Source organism: Chiloscyllium plagiosum, unplaced genomic scaffold, assembly GCF_037043375.1.
Source record: "Chiloscyllium plagiosum isolate Xiang-an unplaced genomic scaffold, Cpla_swu_hap1 HiC_scaffold_24, whole genome shotgun sequence".
In the NCBI taxonomy this organism is placed as follows: domain Eukaryota; kingdom Metazoa; phylum Chordata; class Chondrichthyes; order Orectolobiformes; family Hemiscylliidae; genus Chiloscyllium; species Chiloscyllium plagiosum.
This window is the reverse complement of record NW_028270162.1, coordinates 58,583,135-58,604,345: the sequence shown is the minus strand read 5'-3', so window position 1 is coordinate 58,604,345 and position 21,211 is coordinate 58,583,135. Positions and strand designations below refer to the sequence as shown.

At 47.4% G+C, this 21,211-nt stretch overlaps 1 protein-coding gene across 5 annotated transcripts in view; it reads right to left on the bottom strand.

The window, feature by feature from the left end:
* cabin1 (calcineurin binding protein 1) overlaps positions 1-21,211 on the bottom strand; it is a 513,604-nt gene that overhangs the window by 11,769 nt on the left and 480,624 nt on the right. For all 5 annotated transcript variants that reach the window (XM_088000226.1, XM_088000222.1, XM_088000224.1 and 2 more), the window contains 2 exons: positions 15,419-15,698; positions 7,464-7,640 (listed from right to left, as the gene is read on the bottom strand). In XM_088000226.1, the coding sequence (XP_087856352.1) occupies positions 7,464-7,640; positions 15,419-15,698 (457 nt within the window). The remainder of the gene's footprint in view (positions 1-7,463; positions 7,641-15,418; positions 15,699-21,211) is intronic.

Below are 21,211 nucleotides of genomic sequence, written 5' to 3'. Positions count from 1 at the left end.
GGCGGGTAATGTAGGGGCAATATCACTGGGCTAGAAATCCAGAGCCCCCAAGTCAATGTTCATTTCCCATTTTGGCAGATGGAGAAACCTAAACTCAATAAATATGTCATGCTGATCAGTTGATTCTGGTCAAAATCGATCTGGCTCACTGATGACCAAGGGCACTTGTGGTGTGGTGGTAGAATCCCTACTCCTAAACTGGGAGACCCGGTTCAAACTCCACCTTTTCCTGACGTGTGTAATAACATCTCCAAAGAAGTGATCAGAAAAAGAAGATTAAAACTAAAAATCACTGATGGCCCTTAGAGAAGTAAATCTGCCGTCGGCACCTGGACTGGCCTACATGGGACTCCAGACCAACAGCATTCTGGGCAATTATGGCTGGCCAAGCCACCATTTCACACAACTCAAAATAAGTGCACAATACAGGCAACCAACATTAATAAGCAACACGAGTTTCCGTGTCTGTTACTGACAATCCTGTCCCTGTGTACGTTAAAAGGTGTTACTAACGAATGTACAGTGTCGGGATTAGCAGTGGAAGATCACATCAGAGAAAATACCAGTTATCTGTACAGGTTGTAGGGAATGTCAATCCATGTTCATGTGTATAACCACAGAGTATATAGACTCCTGTATTATCACGGGAACCACAAAATGTGACTGTGTGACTAACACAGGGAACGGGACACAGCACCCACCCGGATATCACAGGGAACGGGACTCAGCACCCACCCGGATATCACAGGGAACGGGACTCAGCACCCACCCGGATATCACAGGGAACGGGATTCAGCACCCGCCCGGATATCACAGGGAACGGGACACAGCACCCGCCCGGATATCACAGGGAACGGGACACAGCACCCACGCGGATATCACAGGGAACGGGACTCAGCACCCACCCGGATATCACAGGGAACGGGACTCAGCACCCGCCCGGATATCACAGGGAACGGGATTCAGCACCCGCCCGGATTTCACAGGGAACGGGACACAGCACCCACCCGGATATCACAGGGAACGGGACACAGCACCCACCCGGATATCACAGGGAACGGGATTCAGCACCCGCCCGGATATCACAGGGAACGGGATTCAGCACCCGCCCGGATATCACAGGGAACGGGACACAGCACCCGCTCGGATATCACAGGGAACGGGATTCAGCACCCACCCGGATATCACAGGGAATGGCACAGAGCACCCGCCCGGATATCACAGGGAACGGCACACAGCACCCAACCGGATATCACAGGGAACGGGACTCAGCACCCGCCCGGATATCACAGGGAACGGGACTCAGCACCCGCCCGGATATCACAGGGAATGGGATTCAGCACCCACCCGGATATCACAGGGAAGGGGATTCAGCACCCGCCCGGATATCACAGGGAACGGGACTCAGCACCCGCCCGGATATCACAGGGAACGGGACTCAGCACCCGCCCGGATATCACAGGGAACGGGACTCAGCACCCACCCGGATATCACAGGGAACGGGACTCAGCACCCACCCGGATATCACAGGGAATGGGACTCAGCACCCGCCCGGATATCACAGGGAACGGCACACAGCACCCGCCCGGATATCACAGGGAACAGCACACAGCACCCGCCCGGATATCACAGGGAACGGCACACAGCACCCGCCCGGATATCACAGGGAACAGCACACAGCACCCGCCCGGATATCACAGGGAACAGCACACAGCACCCAACCGGATTTCACAGGGAACGGGACTCAGCACCCGCCCGGATATCACAGGGAACGGCACACAGCACCCGCCCAGATATCACAGGGAACGGGATTCAGCACCCGCCCGGATATCACAGGGAATGGGATTCAGCACCCGCCCGGATATCACAGGGAATGGGATTCAGCACCCGCCCGGATATCACAGGGAACGGGACTCAGCACCCGCCCGGATATCACAGGGAATGGGACTCAGCACCCGCCCGGATATCACAGGGAATGGGATTCAGCACCCGCCCGGATATCACAGGGAAGGGGATTTGCACCCGCCCGGATATCACAGGGAACGGGACACAGCACCCGCCGGATATCACAGGGAACGGGACACAGCACCCGCCCGGATATCACAGGGAACGGGACTCAGCACCCGCCCGGATATCACAGGGAACGGGATTCAGCACCCGCCCGGATATCACAGGGAACGGGACTCAGCACCCGCCCGGATATCACAGGGAATGGGATTCAGCTCCCGCCCGGATATCACAGGGAATGGGACTCAGCACCCGCCCGGATATCACAGGGAATGGGATTCAGACCCCGCCCGGATATCACAGGGAATGGGATTCAGACCCCGCCCGGATATCACAGGGAATGGGACTCAGCAACCGCCCGGATATCACAGGGAACGGGATTCAGCACCCACCCGGATATCACAGGGAACGGGACTCAGCACCTGCCCGGATATCACAGGGAACGGGACACAGCACCCGCCCAGATATCACAGGGATTGGGATTCAGCACCCGCCCGGATATCACAGGGAATGGGTTTCAGCACCCACCCGGATATCACAGGGAACGGGACACAGCACCCGCCCGGATATCACAGGGAACGGGACACAGCACCCGCCCGGATATCACAGAGAACGGGACACAGCACCCGCCCGGATATCACAGGGAATGGGACTCAGCACCCGCCCGGATATCACAGGGAATGGGATTCAGCACCCGCCCGGATATCACAGGGAATGGGTTTCAGCACCCACCCGGATATCACAGGGAATGGGACACAGCACCCGCCCGGATATCACAGGGAATGGGACTCAGCACCCACCCGGATATCACAGGGAATGGGATTCAGCACCCGCCCGGATATCACAGGGAATGGGTTTCAGCACCCACCCGGATATCACAGGGAATGGGACACAGCACCCGCCCGGATATCTCAGGGAATGGGATTCAGCACCCACCCGGATATCACAGGGAATGGGACACAGCACCCAGCCGGATATCACAGGGAATGGGATTCAGCACCTGCCCGGATATCACAGGGAGCGGCAGACCATGCCCGCCCGGATATCACAGGGAATGGGATTCAGCACCCACCCGGATATCACAGGGAATGGGACACAGCACCCGCCCGGATATCACAGGGAACGGGACACAGCACCCGCCCGGATATCACAGGGAATGGGATTCAGCACCTGCCCGGATATCACAGGGAACGGCAGACCATGCCCGCCCGGATATCACAGGGAACGGCAGACCATGCCCGCCCGGATATCACAGGGAATGGGATTCAGCACCCGCCCGGATATCACAGGGAACGGTGCACAGCACCCGCCCGGATATCACAGGGAACGGTGCACAGCACCCGCCCGGATATCACAGGGAATGGGATTCAGCACCCGCCCGGATATCACAGGGAACGGGACTCAGCACCCGCCCGGTTATCACAGGGAATGGGATTCAGCACCAGCCCGGATATCACAGGGAACGGGATTCAGCACCCGCCCGGATATCACAGGGAACGGGATTCCGCACCCGCCCGGATATCACAGGGAACGGGATTCAACACCCGCCTGGATATCACAGGGAATGGCAGACCATGCCCGCAGTCTGTACTGCCTTTGTGGATTTACTTTGTTGAAGCTGTACATCATCCAGGTTTAGACCACGTTCTATGACTGTCTTTATCTCGACATTTATCATGCCTACTCCCAACTCCTTTCCTATCTTGTTGAAGTGAAGTTCAGAAATCTAGCTTATCTTGAATTTCAATGTCAGTCCAATTGTTTTCATTCTGTAGCTCTCCTTGTCCCACTAAAGAAATGTGACTTTTTAAAATCGCATATTATCTGATATGTAGGAGTTATTTCAGTTCAGCCTGAACATTGAGAATTTTCAATTTCATGTTTGAATTTTTCCATGTTAGAATGAAAGCATATTTTATAAAGGTCTGTTTCAGTCACTACCACTGGATACTGAGTCAACTGATGACCCATAGCTTCGGGAAACTGACAGTAACAGGGAAACACTAGATCAAGTAAATATTATTGGAACTGGATACACCAGCCTAAGTAAACGGCTAGGAATTATGTTTATGATGTCACGCTTATTGGAATGGTATTTGCTTTTGCAGTTCGCGGCTTTAATTACTTAGGCCACATGGGGCACTCAAACAGAAAGTTACAATTCATACTTCAGCAGCACTAATGTTATTTTGAATGTTTTAGGTAACTTGACAAAGTACGCTGACAAGTGTGAGTGGCACTTTAACAATTAATGTTTAAAAGCATCAATGGAAATGGACAAAAAGATTGAACACTGGCAATAGTATATTCACTTTCCCCATCACAGTCAGTAATAAGTATTGTAACCAATCGCAGCTCCAGCACGGATCCAAACGTCACTCCAATAATTACAGTTTGCTGTACTGAAAATGCGCCCCCCATCCTAACATTCAGCCTTGTATTAGTTAGCCAGTCCTCGTTCCACACTAATATACTGCTCTCATCTTATCTTATTAAGTAACCTAATGTGGGGCACCTTATCAAACGCCATCTGAAAATCCAATGTACCATATCCACCTCAAGGAAGTTTCTGATTTTGTCAGGTATGGTTTCCCCTTCATGAAGCCATGCTGACTCTGCTTGATCATATTAGGTATTTCTAAATGCTCTACCACTATATCCTTTATTACAGAATCTTTTCAGTGCGGAAACAGGCCAACTGGCCCATCAGCTCCACACTTACTCTCTGAAAGTCAATTCATCCAGACCCACCCCATCCATGTAACCCTGCATTTCCCATGACTAACCTATCCAGCTGCATATCCCTAGACACTGGGCAATTTAACCTGGCCAACCCACCTTTCCTGAAGAAGGGCTTATATGCCCGAAACGTCGATTCTCCTGCTCCTTGGATGCTGCCTGACCTGCTGCGCTTTTCCAGCAACACATTTTTCAGCTCTGATCTCCAGCATCTGCAGTCCTCACTTTCTCCAACCCACCTAACCTGTACACCTTTGGACTGTAGGTGGAAACCTGAGCACCCAACAGAAACCCGTGCAGATGTGGGGAGAATGTGCAAACTCTATGCAGACAGTCAGCCTGAGGATGGGCTCAATCCTGGGTTCCTGGTGTTGTGAGGCAGCAGCGCTAACCACTGAGTCACCGCGTCACCATGACAGACATTTTCTACAAGCACTCAAGTAAAACTACTGCAAAATCAACTGTATCCAGGTGGCCAGAGGTCTCCCTGACAATGCAGCAACATGAACAATAATGACTGAGTGGTGCTTTTGATTAATTCTTCAGAAGGGTGGTAACTGGTCTATGACAACTGGACAAACTACACCACGCTTTGAGTCACAATGTTTGAATGAGACAGAGCAGTAGCAGGATAAGGAGTAAATCCTGTACTCCAGGTCTCTCCCCACCATGAGACATCTGCCTCATGTACCCAGAGATCAGCAGATCATTACAGGAAGACCCACAGGACAAACTCTCACAACTGACTAGATGTCATCCTTGAATCGAGGACAGCTGATAGTGAGACAGAGTGTTTTGAGCAAGTGTGGAAGAAGTATATCCCCTTTCCCTTCTATATATACACATCATCCCTTATTTATTAAACCTTCTATCACTCAGAAACAAAGTATATAAAATCAACACTACCTTTCAATAGTAACTGGTCAAATGTAACTGGGAAGAATATTTTCGAATAAACAGCTCATACAATTTTAAATACTGTTTTCACACAGCAAATTTAAATGAATTATTTTTGAAAAGATCTATAATTAATGTGTCATCTTATTTTAAAGAACTGTTGGCCATGGAGACTCAACTGTCTGCCATTAGATTAGATTACTTACAGTGTGGAAACAGGCCCTTCGGCCCAACAAGTCCACACCGCCCCGCCGAAGCGCAACCCACCCATTCCTCTACATTTACTCCCCTACCTAACACTACGGGCAATTTAGCATGGCCAATTCACCTAACCTGCACATCTTTGGACTGTGGGAGGAAACCAGAGCACCCGGAGGAAACCCACGCAGACACGGGGAGAATGTGCAAACTCCACATAGTCAGTCGCCTGAGTCGGGAATTGAACCTGGGTCTCTGGCGCTGTGAGGCAGCAGTGCTAACCACTGTGCCACCGTGCCGCCCTTAGTGGACCTTCTCGAACTAACTTGGTTGGGTGAAGGAAAACTTTAACTTCAAAAGGCCTATGAAACCTGATAGGAGAAAGTGAGGACTGCAGATGCTGGAGATCAGGGTTGAGAGTGTGCTGCTGGGAAAGCACAGCAGGTCAGGCAGCATCCGAGGAGCAGGAGGGGCTCTGGCCCGAAACGTCGAGCCTCCCGCTCCTCGGATGCTGCCTGACCTGCTGTGCTTTTCCAGCAACACACTCTCGACTATTAAATCTGATATCTAACTCTGCTGGATTGTCCACAATTGCCAGCTGTGGAGACATCATGCCAACTTTGCAGGTTGTTCAGGAGATTGGTTAGATCAGACATCCATTGTCACATGGGTCACCAAGGGGCACAAAGCCCCATTGACTGAAGGTGGGAAGTTGTCTGATCCAGGCTCCAGAATACAGGGATCAGTTCTGCCATGAAGAGAATGGAGGACTGGGAAAGATTGAGGCACACATTGCATCACACAATGCTCTGCTGTAACAAGCTGAACAGTGCCGCACTGAAAATGCAAAATCAACAGATCCAGCTATTTCAAATTCTTAAGCTACTGAACTACAATGTCCAGGACAAGGAGAAAAAGAAAACTTGAGAAATAGAATCCAGTTAGGTGAGATCATCACGTTACAATACTCTGCTCACTCCAAATCCTTTCGTAATTAGCAAGGCCAACGATGAGCTGTTGAAGCTGGCAAAGGGAATACAGGGGAGGGAAGGAGGTGTCACTTTGCTTTGGCACAACTCATTACTGCCTGTGATGCTGAGACGCTGGATATGAATCACTGTACTACCATAGCTCCTGTGCTGTCCAACACGCAGTCATCAGTTCCTACACTTGCTTAATAGACTAATAGATAGTATCATTGCTGTGATTACACACAGAACAAAAAGTCAATTACAAAGAACCTGAAAATACTGCAACAGCTACTTCACTCATTGTTTCACAATTCCTACCTAAACTAATGACTGTATAAGATCCTATCTCATAGGTATGTGCTGTATAACAGTGGAAGGATAATAGATTGAACCTCAGTCAGATTGAGAGAGTAAATCCCCACAGCAACATTTTTTGTTACGCTGCAAGTAAGCAGTTAATACAGAATATTTATCCCAGATAACTTACCACATTTCCTCCCAATTTGGGACACAGTCTGGCAGCTCCCAATACCTTTGCAGGATTGAGGTTGGATTGTGCTGCTGAAGCTGCTTGGCTATGGGCCCAGCGCACAGACCCAAAGTTAGGGTGTCAGTTATTCACATTAATAATCTGCTGCTGGAGGTACTCACCATGGCCGGAGCAGTGTGCAGGATGTGAGCCCTCGTCTCGCTGAGTGTACGTACCCTCTTCTTGCCAATGGGTTGAATCATGGGATGAAGCGACGGTCGCCATCTTCATCTGCTGACACAGATGGGTCTCCTGATGCCGATAACTCAGCCCTTCGAGAGGCTCCTCAGAATCATCATCTGAAACGTACGGTGCACAGAACAGATCCATCTGATTCCAGTTCATCATTTTTCTATCTTTTCCACTCACTCATCGGGAGCTATCAGTGGGTTTGGGGTTAAATGCACCAATTTACCATCTATATCACACAAATAATGGGCCAATATATTTCTGCGTGACCCTTGGCCCAGCTCCTCACTGCACCTTCGGGCTAGAGTTAAAGAGCTCCAAATCTTTCCCACAGGTTTGAAAAGATCAAATATGTTAGATTTGTTTGTTCATGATAATTGCTCTGGGATCAACGTTCAGAAAAATATGAATTTTAACAGGAAGCATGTGCTGAGATGAAAATGTCACTTCCTTTTAACAGTGGGCTATGACAATAACCAAGGAGTATTGATGGGACATTTCGAAATGCAGTGTATTCTTGTACTCTGAATTGCATTAGCACGGTTTCACAAACAACAATATAATGATGACCAGATCACCACAAATAGAAAAAGCTGGAAATACTCAGCAGATCAGGCAGCATCTGTGGAGAGAGGGACTCTCATTTCAGGTTGCTGATCTCTTATCAGAATCTGATTTGGTGATGTCAGTTGTGGAAACATTACTGGCCAAGATACAAGGGAAAACTCTCCTGTTTTACTTGGCCCTTGTGCAACGCAATCTTTTACACCATCTGACAGCAGGAGGGGCTTTGGTTTTTGTATTATTGAAGATCACATCTCATCATCTCAGACAACACTGCAAGAGCCTCAGTATCGCACTGGGAGTGCCAGCCTCGATTACATGTTCAAATCTGGAGTGTAACTTGAACCCACAGTCTACTCACTCAGAAGCTGACATCAATTCTGCAATGACAGCCTTTCAGATGTTTCAGGTAAAACATTCTCCGGTCCAAGTCACTCCAATGTACTGAGGTGAGTGGTTCACTGCATGCTGACCAGCACAGCCCCACTGTACAGCTGCTGAAGCAAGTAATCAGAATGTCCTTGCTTTCCTATCCAGTGGCCAGCAGCTAGTTGGGTGTTGCATTGACTGCCTAAACATCAGGGAAGTTTAGATCAATGCCCCGTGTATCACAGGAACCAGATCATTAGACTGTCCATAAAATGCATGGAAATACAGGATGATCACTGAGGCTGAATGGAGGGATTAATGCCCCCTCTTTGCACTGGCTGAGAGGCTGAACAGAAGGATTAATGCCCCCTCTGTGCACTGGTGTGGAGACTGAATGGAGGGATTAATGTTCCCTCTGCGTATTGATGATGAGGCTGAATGGAGGGATTAATGCCCCCTCTGTGCACTGGTGTGGAGACTGAACAGAGAGATTAATGTTCCCTCTGTGCACTGGCGGTGAGGAAGATCAGAAGGATTAATGTCCCCTCTGTGCACTGGCGGCGAGGCTGAGTAGAAGGAATAATGTCCCCTCTGCGCACTGGCTGTGAGGCTGAACAAAAGGATTAATGTCCCCTCTGTGCACTGGCGGTGAGAGTGAACAAAAGGATTAATGCCCCCTCTGTGGACTGGCTGTGAGGCTGAACAAAAGGATTAATGTCCCCTCTGTGCACTGGCGGTGAGGCTGAACAGAAGGATTAATGTCCCCTCTGTGCACTGGCGGTGAGGCTGAACAGAAGGATTAATGCCCCCTCTGTGCACTGGCTGTGAGGCTGAGTAGAAGGAATAATGTCCCCTCTGCGCACTGGCTGTGAGGCTGAACAAAAGGATTAATGTCCCCTCTGTGCACTGGCGGTGAGAGTGAACAAAAGGATTAATGCCCCCTCTGTGCACTGGCTGTGACGCTGAACAGAAGGATTAATGCCCCCTCTGTGCACTGGCTGTGACGCTGAACAGAAGGATTAATGTCCCCTCTGTGCACTGGCTGTGAGGCTGAACAGAAGGATTAATGTCCCCTCTGTGCACTGGCAGTGAGGCTGAACAGAAGGATTAATGTCCCCTCTGTGCACTGGCTGTGAGGCTGAACAGAAGGATTAATGTCCCCTCTGTGCACTGGCTGTGAGGCTGAACAGAAGGATTAATGTCCCCTCTGTGCACTGGCTGTGAGGCTGAACAGAAGGATTAATGCCCCCTCTGTGCACTGGCTGTGACGCTGAACAGAAGGATTAATGCCCCCTCTGTGCACTGGCTGTGACGCTGAACAGAAGGATTAATGTCCCCTCTGTGCACTGGCTGTGAGGCTGAACAGAAGGATTAATGTCCCCTCTGTGCACTGGCTGTGAGGCTGAACAGAAGGATTAATGTCCCCTCTGTGCACTGGCGGTGAGGCTGAACAGAAGGATTAATGTCCCCTCTGTGCACTGGCTGTGAGGCTGAACAGAAGGATTAATGTCCCCTCTGTGCACTGGCGGTGAGGCTGAACAGAAGGATTAATGTCCCCTCTGTGCACTGGCTGTGAGGCTGAACAGAAGGATTAATGCCCCCTCTGTGCACTGGCTGTGAGGCTGAACAGAAGGATTAATGTCCCCTCTGTGCACTGGCAGTGAGGTTGAACAGAAGGATTAATGTAGCCTCTGTGCACTGGCTGTGAGGCTGAACAGAAGGATTAATGTCCCCTCTGTGCACTGGCAGTGAGGCTGAACAGAAGGATTAATGTCCCCTCTGTGCACTGGCTGTGAGGCTGAACAGAAGGATTAATGTCCCCTCTGTGCACTGGCAGTGAGGCTGAACAGAAGGATTAATGCCCCCTCTGTGCACTGGCGGTGAGGCTGAACAGAAGGATTAATGCCCCCTCTGTGCACTGGCTGTGAGGCTGAACAGAAGGATTAATGTCCCCTCTGTGCACTGGCAGTGAGGCTGAACAGAAGGATTAATGTCCCCTCTGTGCACTGGCTGTGAGGCTGAACAGAAGGATTAATGTCCCCTCTGTGCACTGGCAGTGAGGCTGAACAGAAGGATTAATGTCCCCTCTGTGCACTGGCTGTGAGGCTGAACAGAAGGATTAATGTCCCCTCTGTGCACTGGCAGTGAGGCTGAACAGAAGGATTAATGTCCCCTCTGTGCACTGGCGGTGAGGCGGAGTGGAGGGATTAATGCCCCCTCTGTGCACTGGCGGTGAGACTGAATGGAGGGATTAATGCCCCCTCTGTGCACTAGCAGTGGGACTGAATGGAGGGATTAATGCCCCCTCTGTGCACTAGCAGTGGGACTGAATGGAGGGATTAATGCCCCCTCTGTGCACTGGCAGAGAGGCTGAATGGAGGGATTAATGCCCCCTCTGTGCACTGGCAGCCAGGTTGAATGGAGGGATTAATGTCCCCTCTGTGCACTGGCAGTGGTGCTGAATGCAAGAGGTATGCTACACAGAGGCCAGATTACTCTGGCCCAATGCTTACAAATGGGGATGTGTCACTTTGAGGAGCCACAATCTGACACATGTGCTGTCATCGTAAAGACAAGTTCAGCTCATCAGCTTGGTTTAGTTAATCACTATCATTCCTGAGTTAGAAGGCTGTGGTTTCAATTTCCAGTTCAGGATTTGGATCTTTATCCTAGGCAGAGCCATGAGTGTTACACTGAGGAAGCACTTCACTGTCTGAGGTGTTATATTTGTCGTGCTAAATAAAGATCTTGCCCTGTCTGTTCCACTGATTTAGATGGATGTTCACGGTCCCATTGCACTATTTCAACATTCTCCCGATGCCCTGAGCAACATCAACACCATGTATAAACCTAACAATTTATCATGGTTGCTTGTATGTCATTCTTCCCTACATTTACGTACACAACACTAACTTTGTTTCAAAAACTAATTGACGATAGGGATGGGGAATAGTTAGATTGCGGTGTCCAGGGAGAATGAGCAAGACCAAGCACTGCAGATCCCAGAGAGAAGAAGAACTCATCTGACAGAGTCTTGTATTTTCAGAGATGTCTCTGGTGTGTCGGATACACCTCAGCGGACAGCACTCACATCTATGAAGCAGCCGGTGGCAGGTTCCAGTCCCACTCCAGAAACTGAACCTCTAATATCAAAGCTGACACACCAGTGGAACGCTGAGGGAGTGCTGCACTGTTGGAGGTGCTGTCTTTCGAATTAAATGTTTAACTGAGGCCCCTTCTGTCTTCACAGATCTCAAAAAGAGCAGAGGAGCTATCCCTAGTGTCCATGCTGTTTGTGACAGCTTGCTGTACACAGATTAATTGCTGCACTTGCTAAAGTACAATGGTGATTCCACTTCAACACTACTTCACTGACTGTGAAGCATTATTGGATATGCTGCATTCAAAGATGGTTATATGCAAAAAGATTTGCCCATTTAGGTGGTCAGTGCATTGGACTGAAGGTGTCTAACAGAATTTTGTAATGTAGACATTAGTGCCTCTATATGGGTCTGAAATGCACTGCCTGGGAGGGGAGTTGAGGTTGAAAACCTCAACCTTTAGAAAGTACTTGAATTTTATGACACATCAAGTGTTCATACAAGGCTACTGGCCTAGCCCAAGGGAAGTTGGATAGTGGAGGTTTTAATGTATTTTTGATAGCTCAGGTTTGACGGGCTAAAGGGTCTCTTATAGAGTCATACGGTCACAGAGATGTACAGCATGGAAACAGACCCCTCAGTCCAACCCATCCATGCCAACCAGACATCCAACCCAATCTAGTCCCACCTGCCAGCAGCTGGTCCTTATCCCTCCAAACTCTTCCTATTCATATACCCACTCAGATGCCTTTTAAAAGTTGCAATTGTACCGGTCTCCACCACTTCCTCTGGCAGCCCATTCCACACATTCACCACTCTGTGTGTGAAAAAGTTGCCGCTTGGGTCCCTTTCATATCTTTCCCCTCTCATCCTAAACCTATGCCCACTAGTTCTGGACTTCCCCACCCCAGGGAAAAGACTTTGTCTATTTATGCTATCCATGCCCCTCATGATTTTATAAAGCTCTATAAAATCACCTCTCAGCCTCCGATGCTCCAGGGAAAACAGCCCCAGCCTATTCAACCTCTGTGATATTAAAACTACACCCTGTCTCCCACCTTATTTAAGTTTGAGGTATCATTTCTTGGCATTGCTCTTTACTCCCCCAAAAATCTCCATAGACGTGTGAAGTACTTGAACAATGAAACATTTCCTCATAAATGGATATTGTTCATTGCTGCACTGAACCTCATAGGCAGGTCCTATGACCTTTAACCGCATCATGAAATGAGGGCAACAACATGGTGGTGAGGCCATAGCAGGGACTGGTAACAGTTCTCAGACAGGGCACCTGTACTGTGCTGTGCTGCACTGTTCTACATTCTATCAAATAGCTGTTTAATAAAGGAACAATGAAGGAGCAAATAGGAGAGTCAGATCACGGTCATGTGGAGCAGAACACTGATGTTGACTTGAAGGGCCAAGTGGATTTTGTTCTGGAACATTCCAAGACTCCACATTTAGAACAGACCCAAGGATTATATAAAATGCTGTTCACTTTGGAACTGACCCAGCCTGACTTCCCTCACTGATTCATTGTTCAAATATTTTTCCCCTCTCCTACCCAAATTAATACTCATTTAAAAAGCAAAGTTTTTTTTCTGCAACAATATTTCTTAAAGGAATGAAACGGTTCATCAAAACATTTTTTTTTTAAAACATCTATTTGATGCCAAGTTGCAAGTCATGTGGAGAAATATTTTCCAGTCCTTACAGGAACACAAAGTTAAACTGAAGCATTTCTCACTGCCAGTTACAATAAACTCAGCCCCTGCTTAACCACCGCACTATACAGTCCCAAAACAGAATGGCTGCTGTAGCAACACACTGCCACGAAAACAGTGGGGACACAAGCATTGAACTGATCACTCCACATGAAACATACACGCACTCGATCATGGCTGTGCCACAGAGACAGGGGCAGAACTGGGGCCAAAGCTTGCTCCTACACGTCAGGCTTGGCAGTCCATCCTGGTGTACTGATCTCATACAATGCTGGCTATAATATTGGCAGGTACTGAGGAAAAATGGTATGCGATAACAAACAATGGGATAAAGACATCGGGAAATTTCCTCTCCCTTGTTAAAAACAACAGTATCTGCCCTGATAGAACATAGAACATAAAACAGCACAGCATAGAACAGCACAGCACAGAACAGACCCTTCAGCCCACGGTGTTGTGCCGACCATAGATCCTCATGTATGCACCCTCAAATTTCTGTGACCATATGCATGTCCAGCAGTCTCTTAAATATCCCCAATGACCTCGCTTCCACAACTGCTGCTGGCAACGCATTCCAGGCTCTCACAACTCTCTGTGTAAAGAACCCGCCTCTGACATCCCCTCTTTACTTTCCTCCAACTAGCTTAAAACTATGACCCCTCGTGTTAGCCATTTCTGCCCTGGGAAATAGTATCTGGCTATCGACTCTATCTATGCCTCTCATTATCTTGTATACCTCAATTAGGTCCCCTCTCCTCCTCCTTTCCTCCAGTGAGAAAAGTCCAAGCTCAGTCAACCTCCCTTCATAAGATAAGCCCTCCGGTCCAGGCAGCATCCTGGTAAACCTCCTCTGAACCCTCTCCAAAGCATCCACATCTTTCCTATAATAGGGCGACCAGAACTGGACGCAGTATTCCAAGTGCGGTCTAACCAAAGTTTTATAGAGCTGCAACAAGATCTCACGACTCTTAAACTCAATCCCCCTGTTAATGAAAGCCAAAACACCAGACAGATGCCCAAGTTCACTTCAAGCTGCAGTCCAATCCTTGGTCTGTGCTGAGTGAATTGACCTCTTGTATATTGGAGGTTACAATTATTGTGAGCACCTACAAACCAATGGATGGTGTGAGATAGAGAGGAGAGAACAGGAAACCCTTCTGTCCTCCGCACCCTGCCTTTTTCACATTTTACACTAAACTGTGACAACATGGACTGGGTGTCAGTAATTTAAACTACAAAGGAAAGATACAGAACTTGATTGTCATCTGTGGAAAGGAAACTGCATTACAATGAAGTTTTCAAAATTACAAAGGGAAATTATGAAATGTTAAGCTTCATGGTCCAAAATTGAATGACCTGATTTGAAAGTGAGAAGCTGAAGAGAGAGAAAGGAAACAAACATCTGAACCAAAGCCGAGACTGCAGTGAGAGGACTGAGGGCTGGTTGGAGGATATTGAGGGAGAGATTAAGTAAAGCATGCAATGAGCCTCAGCACTTTCCCTGGTGCTTTAACGTCCCAGTTTCCATATGGCCAATGCATTTCTGCCACTCATTGTTAGAGTCTCCCAGGAACCGTTCACTCTGAGGCTCTGGCAACATCAAAATCAAAAGCCCCAATGAGTCACTGCTGTCAAGGTGGGGGAGAAAAGAGGAGGGAAAAAAAACCTAAGTTATAACCCCCTCCCCCCGCCCCCCTCTTCCTGCATTGAATAGGAAGGCATTAGTTTACCAGGGTGAAAGTGTGCCATTGTCTTTACTGTGTCAACTATTCCGACTTGCCCATTGCACCTGCCCTTCACAATCCCAGAGGACCCTCAGTTTAAAATACTTCAGCTTTCACTCAAAGCCCTCCCCCACCCTCGCTCCTCCAAAATTCACTGTCCCTTTCTCTTCAGCTTTTTCTGGAACTTTCTCTGCACCTGTAGTTCAAATAATCTTCCAGATCTTGGAAGATGTTTCTTAAGCCTCCTCTCCTCACCTTGATCAAGTTTTCAAAACTTACCTTCCTTCGGTTTATCTTCCTTTGGCTGGGAATCCGTTTCCTCTCAGGCCTCTGTGGACCACCTCAGAATGTTTCTCTACGTGAAAAGTGGGGGTTATAAATGAAAGCTGTTGTTTAAGCAGTTTACCTTGAGCGAGATATGATAGAGTGTCTGTTGGACCGGGAGTTTGGGGCTCGACATCCCTTGGTGTCAACATTGGTGCGACGTCAGCACCTCGCTGGTCCTCCTGGGCAGTGTTGCTGAGCCTAACTTTAGATTGAGAGTCACTTGGCCTGGGGTTCTCAGGCACCACCGTACTAGATGTAGTCGAAACGGGAGCCGGTGTACTGACAGCGTTCGGTGCAGATGGGAAGAAGCTTTCCTTACAGTCCTTGGAGTATTTCGGTGTGGTTGGCGTCTCTCCTGACTGCAAGAACAAAAATGAACTTTAGACCTTTTATTGCAGAGTTCAGGTATGTCCAACATTCAGCTGTGTGGGAAATCATCTTCTTCACAGAAATGCCTCATGCTCTGTTTGATACCTCCATACCAAGATTGAGAATGGGTTTTGTCTGGAAAACCAGGCCCTCTCAATGCTCCTGCCTAGAGTTAAATTCTCTGCTCTCTCTGGTTTTGTGTGACATCTTGTGATAGTGAAAAATGTTTGCCTTATTAGAATCATTGAATATAATCCTTACAGAAGCAAACCATTTGGCCCATCAAGTCACACTGACCCTCCAAAGAGCATCCCATCTAGACCACCCCTACCCTATTACTGTAACCCTGCACTTCTCATGGCCAATCCCCCTGACCTGCACAAGTTTGGACTGTGGGAGGAAACCAGAGCACCCGGAGGCAACCCACGCAGACACGGGGAGAATGTGCAAACTCCACACAGACAGTCGCCTGAGGGTTGCTGGTGCTGTGAGGCAGCAGCGCTAACCACTAAGCTACCGTACCACACAGTGGGAAGCCAGGATACCAGCTTTGTTAGACAATGCACACAGTAGCAAATGTCCTCATCTCTCACTCTGCCTGCCTTTCCCCTCTCACACCTAGCTGATATCCATGCTGCAGTGCAGGAAATGAGAATCACTGCCTGACATTCTTGCCCCACAATCCCATCCTTCCCTAAAATATTGACTGAGTATGAATTAGACTGGCTCCCACTGCTCTGTACAGTACATTAATCCCCATGCTGTGAGAAAACCACGCTGAAGACTATTCTTGGGGCTGATGCCAATCCCCACACACACTGCTGTGGTGCTGCATGATAAACGGATTACTGAAAAAAAACAATGCTACAGAAGATAATGCTGGCTCACATTACTGAGAGCAATTTAGTAACAGGTCACTGAGTGCACACGTCTGTATAAACCAAATACTGAACTCAACATCAAAACCAAACTGAAAGGTTCCAGTCTATTGCAGGATCATTCAAAGCCCTGCTCTCCTGGCTCAGCACTTGGGGGCTCACACCATTCAAGGGGGTCATTTCAGTCTCCTGCAGGATGAAACAGTAAACATTACATAACCTTCCTCCACTACCATTTCCATCGCTGAGCAGCAGAACATTGCAATACTAAAACTAATAATATTAATGCTATAAGAGATTGCAAATGATACAGAAAGATTCAAAAACAGCCCCTTTCCCACGGTTATCATACTTATGAACGGACCTCTCATATGTTGATCTTCCTCTGTAACTTCTCTGTAGCTGCAACATTATATTCTGTTCTATTATCTGGTGCATTTATGTCAGGCACGATCTGTCTGGTTAGCACACAGTACTTTACACTGTCTCTCGGTACATGTGACTGTAATAAATCCAATCAAAAGGGGAATCCTCAGGATGCTGCCTTGGCCAGACAGAGAGAGACGAGATAGGCTTGGGTTATTATGCCTTCAGCAGAGAAGGCCGAGGGGGGAATTGATTGAGGTATACATGATTATGAGGAGCATGGAATAACGTTGATAGGAATAAACATTTCCCTTTAGTAGAGATGTCAATTACCAAATGCAAAGACTTAAGGGGCAGCAGGTTTAGAGGGGGTTTAAGAAGAGTTGTTTTTCACCCAAATGAAGAATAATATCTGGAACTCTCTGCCTGAAAGGGTGGTTTAGGTGGGAATCATCACAATAATTAGGTGAACACTTAAAGTGCCATAGCATACAAGGCTATGCGCCAACTGCAAAGACACGGGTTTAGATATTAGTTAAATGCTTAATAGCCAGGGTGGTCACAGTTGGTTGAAATGCTTGTTTCTGTACTACCATATTCCACAACTCATTAAACAACTCAGAACAAATAAAAGACCTGCCTGATCATCCACACTCAACCCTCCCACAAAGATGAAGATCCAGAACATCTGACAGGAAGACCATTGATATAGAAACATTGACAGAAATTACAAACTGGCACCACAAGGACACCATGAAGCTGAATCTCCACGAATTACCTGGGAAGTGGATAGTTCCGATGGGCAATTACCTGGCATATGGAGACCTATGCAAAAGTGCCCAACTTCAGAGGGTCATACAGTCAGAGAGATATACAGCATGAAAACAGACCCTTCGGTCCAACCCATCCATGCTGACCGGATATCCTAAATAAATCTAGTTCCATTTGACAGCATTTGGCCCATATCCCTCTAAACCCTTTCTATTCATCCAGATGCCTTTTAAATGTTGTAATCATGCCAGCATCCACCACTTCCTCTGGCAGCTCATTCCATATACACACCACTCTCTGCATGAAAAAGTTGCCCCTGAGGTCTCCTTCCCCTCTCACCTTTAACCTGCTCTCCTGCCCCACTGGGGACCTCCCAACTCCTATACTCAATGCATTGATCAATAAAGGCAAGCCTACCAAAGGCCCTGTCTGACTTATCTTGATAGTTACCCAGGAAAGTTTGAAGAATTAAAACCTCCCTGAACTCCTGGGAAACAGGGGTTCCCAATCTTCATTGGAAGATCTGGGCTGAGATCACCCATAAGTCAGCCATGCGAGCTAACGTTTGCTAGATTTCATTTCCCTACAACCTGTGCTCAACAACCTACCTTGGCTCCTGGTTAGCTTATCTCAATTCTAAAGTTCTCCAGCTCATTTTCAAACTCCTCCAACGTCCTTACCCATCCCTTTCTCAGCAACCTCCTGCAGCTCCTGAACCTCCTGAGATGTCAGCACTCCTCTTGTTCTCGCCTTTAGAGCATCCTTGATTTTCAATGGCCCTACCATTGGCAGCTATATTTTTAATTGTCCAGAACTAAGCTCTGGAATACTCTCCCTAAACCTCACCATCTCTGTATCCCACTTTCTTCGTTTCACACAGGTCTTAAAATCTCCCTTTGACCAAACTTTTGGCCATTTGGCCGCATATCTCCTAAATTTGTGGCTCAGTGCCATATTACATTGGTCATTTTATAATGGTCCTGTGGAATGCCTTGGAGTGTTGTACTACATAAAGGTTGCTGTATAAAAGTTGCTATGTTACAGACTGAAGGCTGACACAAAGTGGTAATGTCACTGGACTAGCAACCCAGAACCATAGGCTGATGTTTGAGGGCATTGGGGTCAAATCTCATCATGGCTGATGATGAAATCTGAATTCAGTAAAAAGCTAGTCAGATGATGATCACATAACTATTGTTAACTGATGTTAAAAACCCCAGCTGGTTCACAAATGCCCTTCAGGGAACAAAATTGCTGTCCTTACCCAGTCTAACATACACATGACTCCAGAGAAATGTGGACGACTCTTAACTGCCTTTCAGGCAGTTAGGGATTGGCATCCACATCCAATGAATAGAAAAATACTGCACACCATACCTACTACTCTATGTAGTCAGTTCAGTTCAGGTTATTATATACTTATTGTTCGATCACTGGCGAGAGTGTGTGTTGGTGGAGATATGGCATAGGATCAGGCGTTCTTTAGTTCCCAACAGGTTAGCATGCTGATTTGCACACAAGTGAAATACAGTAATAAACCAAGGCTAGTAAAACTGCAGCAAACATCATTAGACAGAAGGCAACCCACAGTCCTCTAGAGCTGGAGAACTTTAGAATTCAGATAAGCTAACCAGCTAACAAAGGTATTCAAAACAACTAAAGCCCTCCTCCCTCCATTTGAGATTACAACCCACACATTTCATCTGATAAAACTTTGATACCAGGATGAATCAGAGGACTTGAAAGAAATATCTGGAACTGGGTTCCCACAGGCTGCTTGTAACATCCCACTTCCATGTGTGCTGCAGAGCCCACCTCCTTCCTTCAGCTCACCCTGCTAGTTGCTCCGAATGTGGACAGCTGTGGTATTCTCACACTCTAGGTGCAGCTTCCCAACCTCTTCTCCCCTTTCCGAGTGAGACTGCATACCAAGGCTACACAGAAATCTATTCTGTCCAGAGTACACCTCCAGAAAAGGATGACAGAGGCACCATAGCAACCATTCTCTGAAACGGTTAACAAAATGGATATACTTAACCAGACACGTGGCTTTAACGCTGTGCAGATTTGCTGTCTCTCAGAATTATTAAACCCCCTCAGCAATTTACATCGCAACTCTCAGGAAAATCACATGGCAGGACACTTGTACATTTTTATAAAAGGAAGCGCACATGTATCAAAAACTGCAGCTCATTAAGTCGGCTAAAACGCAGCAACTCTGGACATTGTACCCTCGAGTTACATTTGAATAAGATGATCCTGCCCCTTGGAGTAGCATCCTTCTAACACTAACAGTTTGGTTTCATGTATTCTGAACTGTGAAGACCAATTCCTCCAATTTCTGGCAAAGTGCCTGAACTCCGCACCGCCTCCTGTTTATGCTGAATATGCTGGTGATAGCAACACAATGGAAGCATTAAGAGCACATTGTTCAGACAAATCATAACCAAATCTCCTCGGGTGTCATTGCCAAAAGCAGGAAATTCAATAAGCTCCACATAACATTGCCTCATTCAAAGTAGGATTTTTCCTGAAATGCAGCACGCAATTCTGTGATTGTTAATGTTTCCAACTGCAGTTACAATCTGTGAAATAGGCATCAAAAGTTGAAAGCCTTAAACATTTCCGCGGAATACAGTCGAGCATCATTCCAAACCCTCTACCTCGAGCCGGGTCAAGCCGCACCATGTACTCATGAAGACAACCATTGTGTACCAAGGTTGAAATCACTGACCATTTGTAGCAAAGCCCATTCCACACTCAGTAGCAGGAATTAGTGGTAGGGTGGCAATGTCACTGGACTAGTAATCGAGTAATCTGCAGGGTTTATCCCGAAACATCGATTCTCCTGCTCCTTGGATGCTGCCTGACCTGCTGTGCTTTTCCAGCAACACATTCTGAACTCTAATCTCCAGCATCTGCAGTCCTCACTTTCTCCTAGTAATCTGGAACCGCAGGTTATCATTATAGGACATGACTTCAAATCCCATCATGGTAGAGGGTGAAATTTGATTTCAATAAAATCTATCTTAATAGCAAATATATGATCACATCGATGATAATAAAAACCCATCTGGTTCCCTAATATGGTTCTGAAGAAGGGTAACTGGACTCAAAACATTAACTATTTCTCTCTCCACAGATGCTGCTGAACCTGCTGAGTTTCTCCAGCAATTTCTGTTTTTATTTCTGGTTCTCTAATGCTCTTGGCCTACATGCAACTCCAGACCCACAGCAATGTAGGTGACTCTTAACTGCTTTCTATGGGATGGACTTTAAAAACTGGCCTAGCCATGATGCACTCACCATATGAATGAACAGAAAATAATTAACATGGCATAGACAGTACAACCACAGCTGAAAATGTGTTGCTGGAAAAGTGTAGCAGGTCAGGCAGCATCCAAGGAGCAGGAGAATCGACGTTTCAGGCATGAGCCCTTCTTCAGGAAGCTCCTTGGATGCTGCCTGACCTGCTGCGCTTTTCCAGC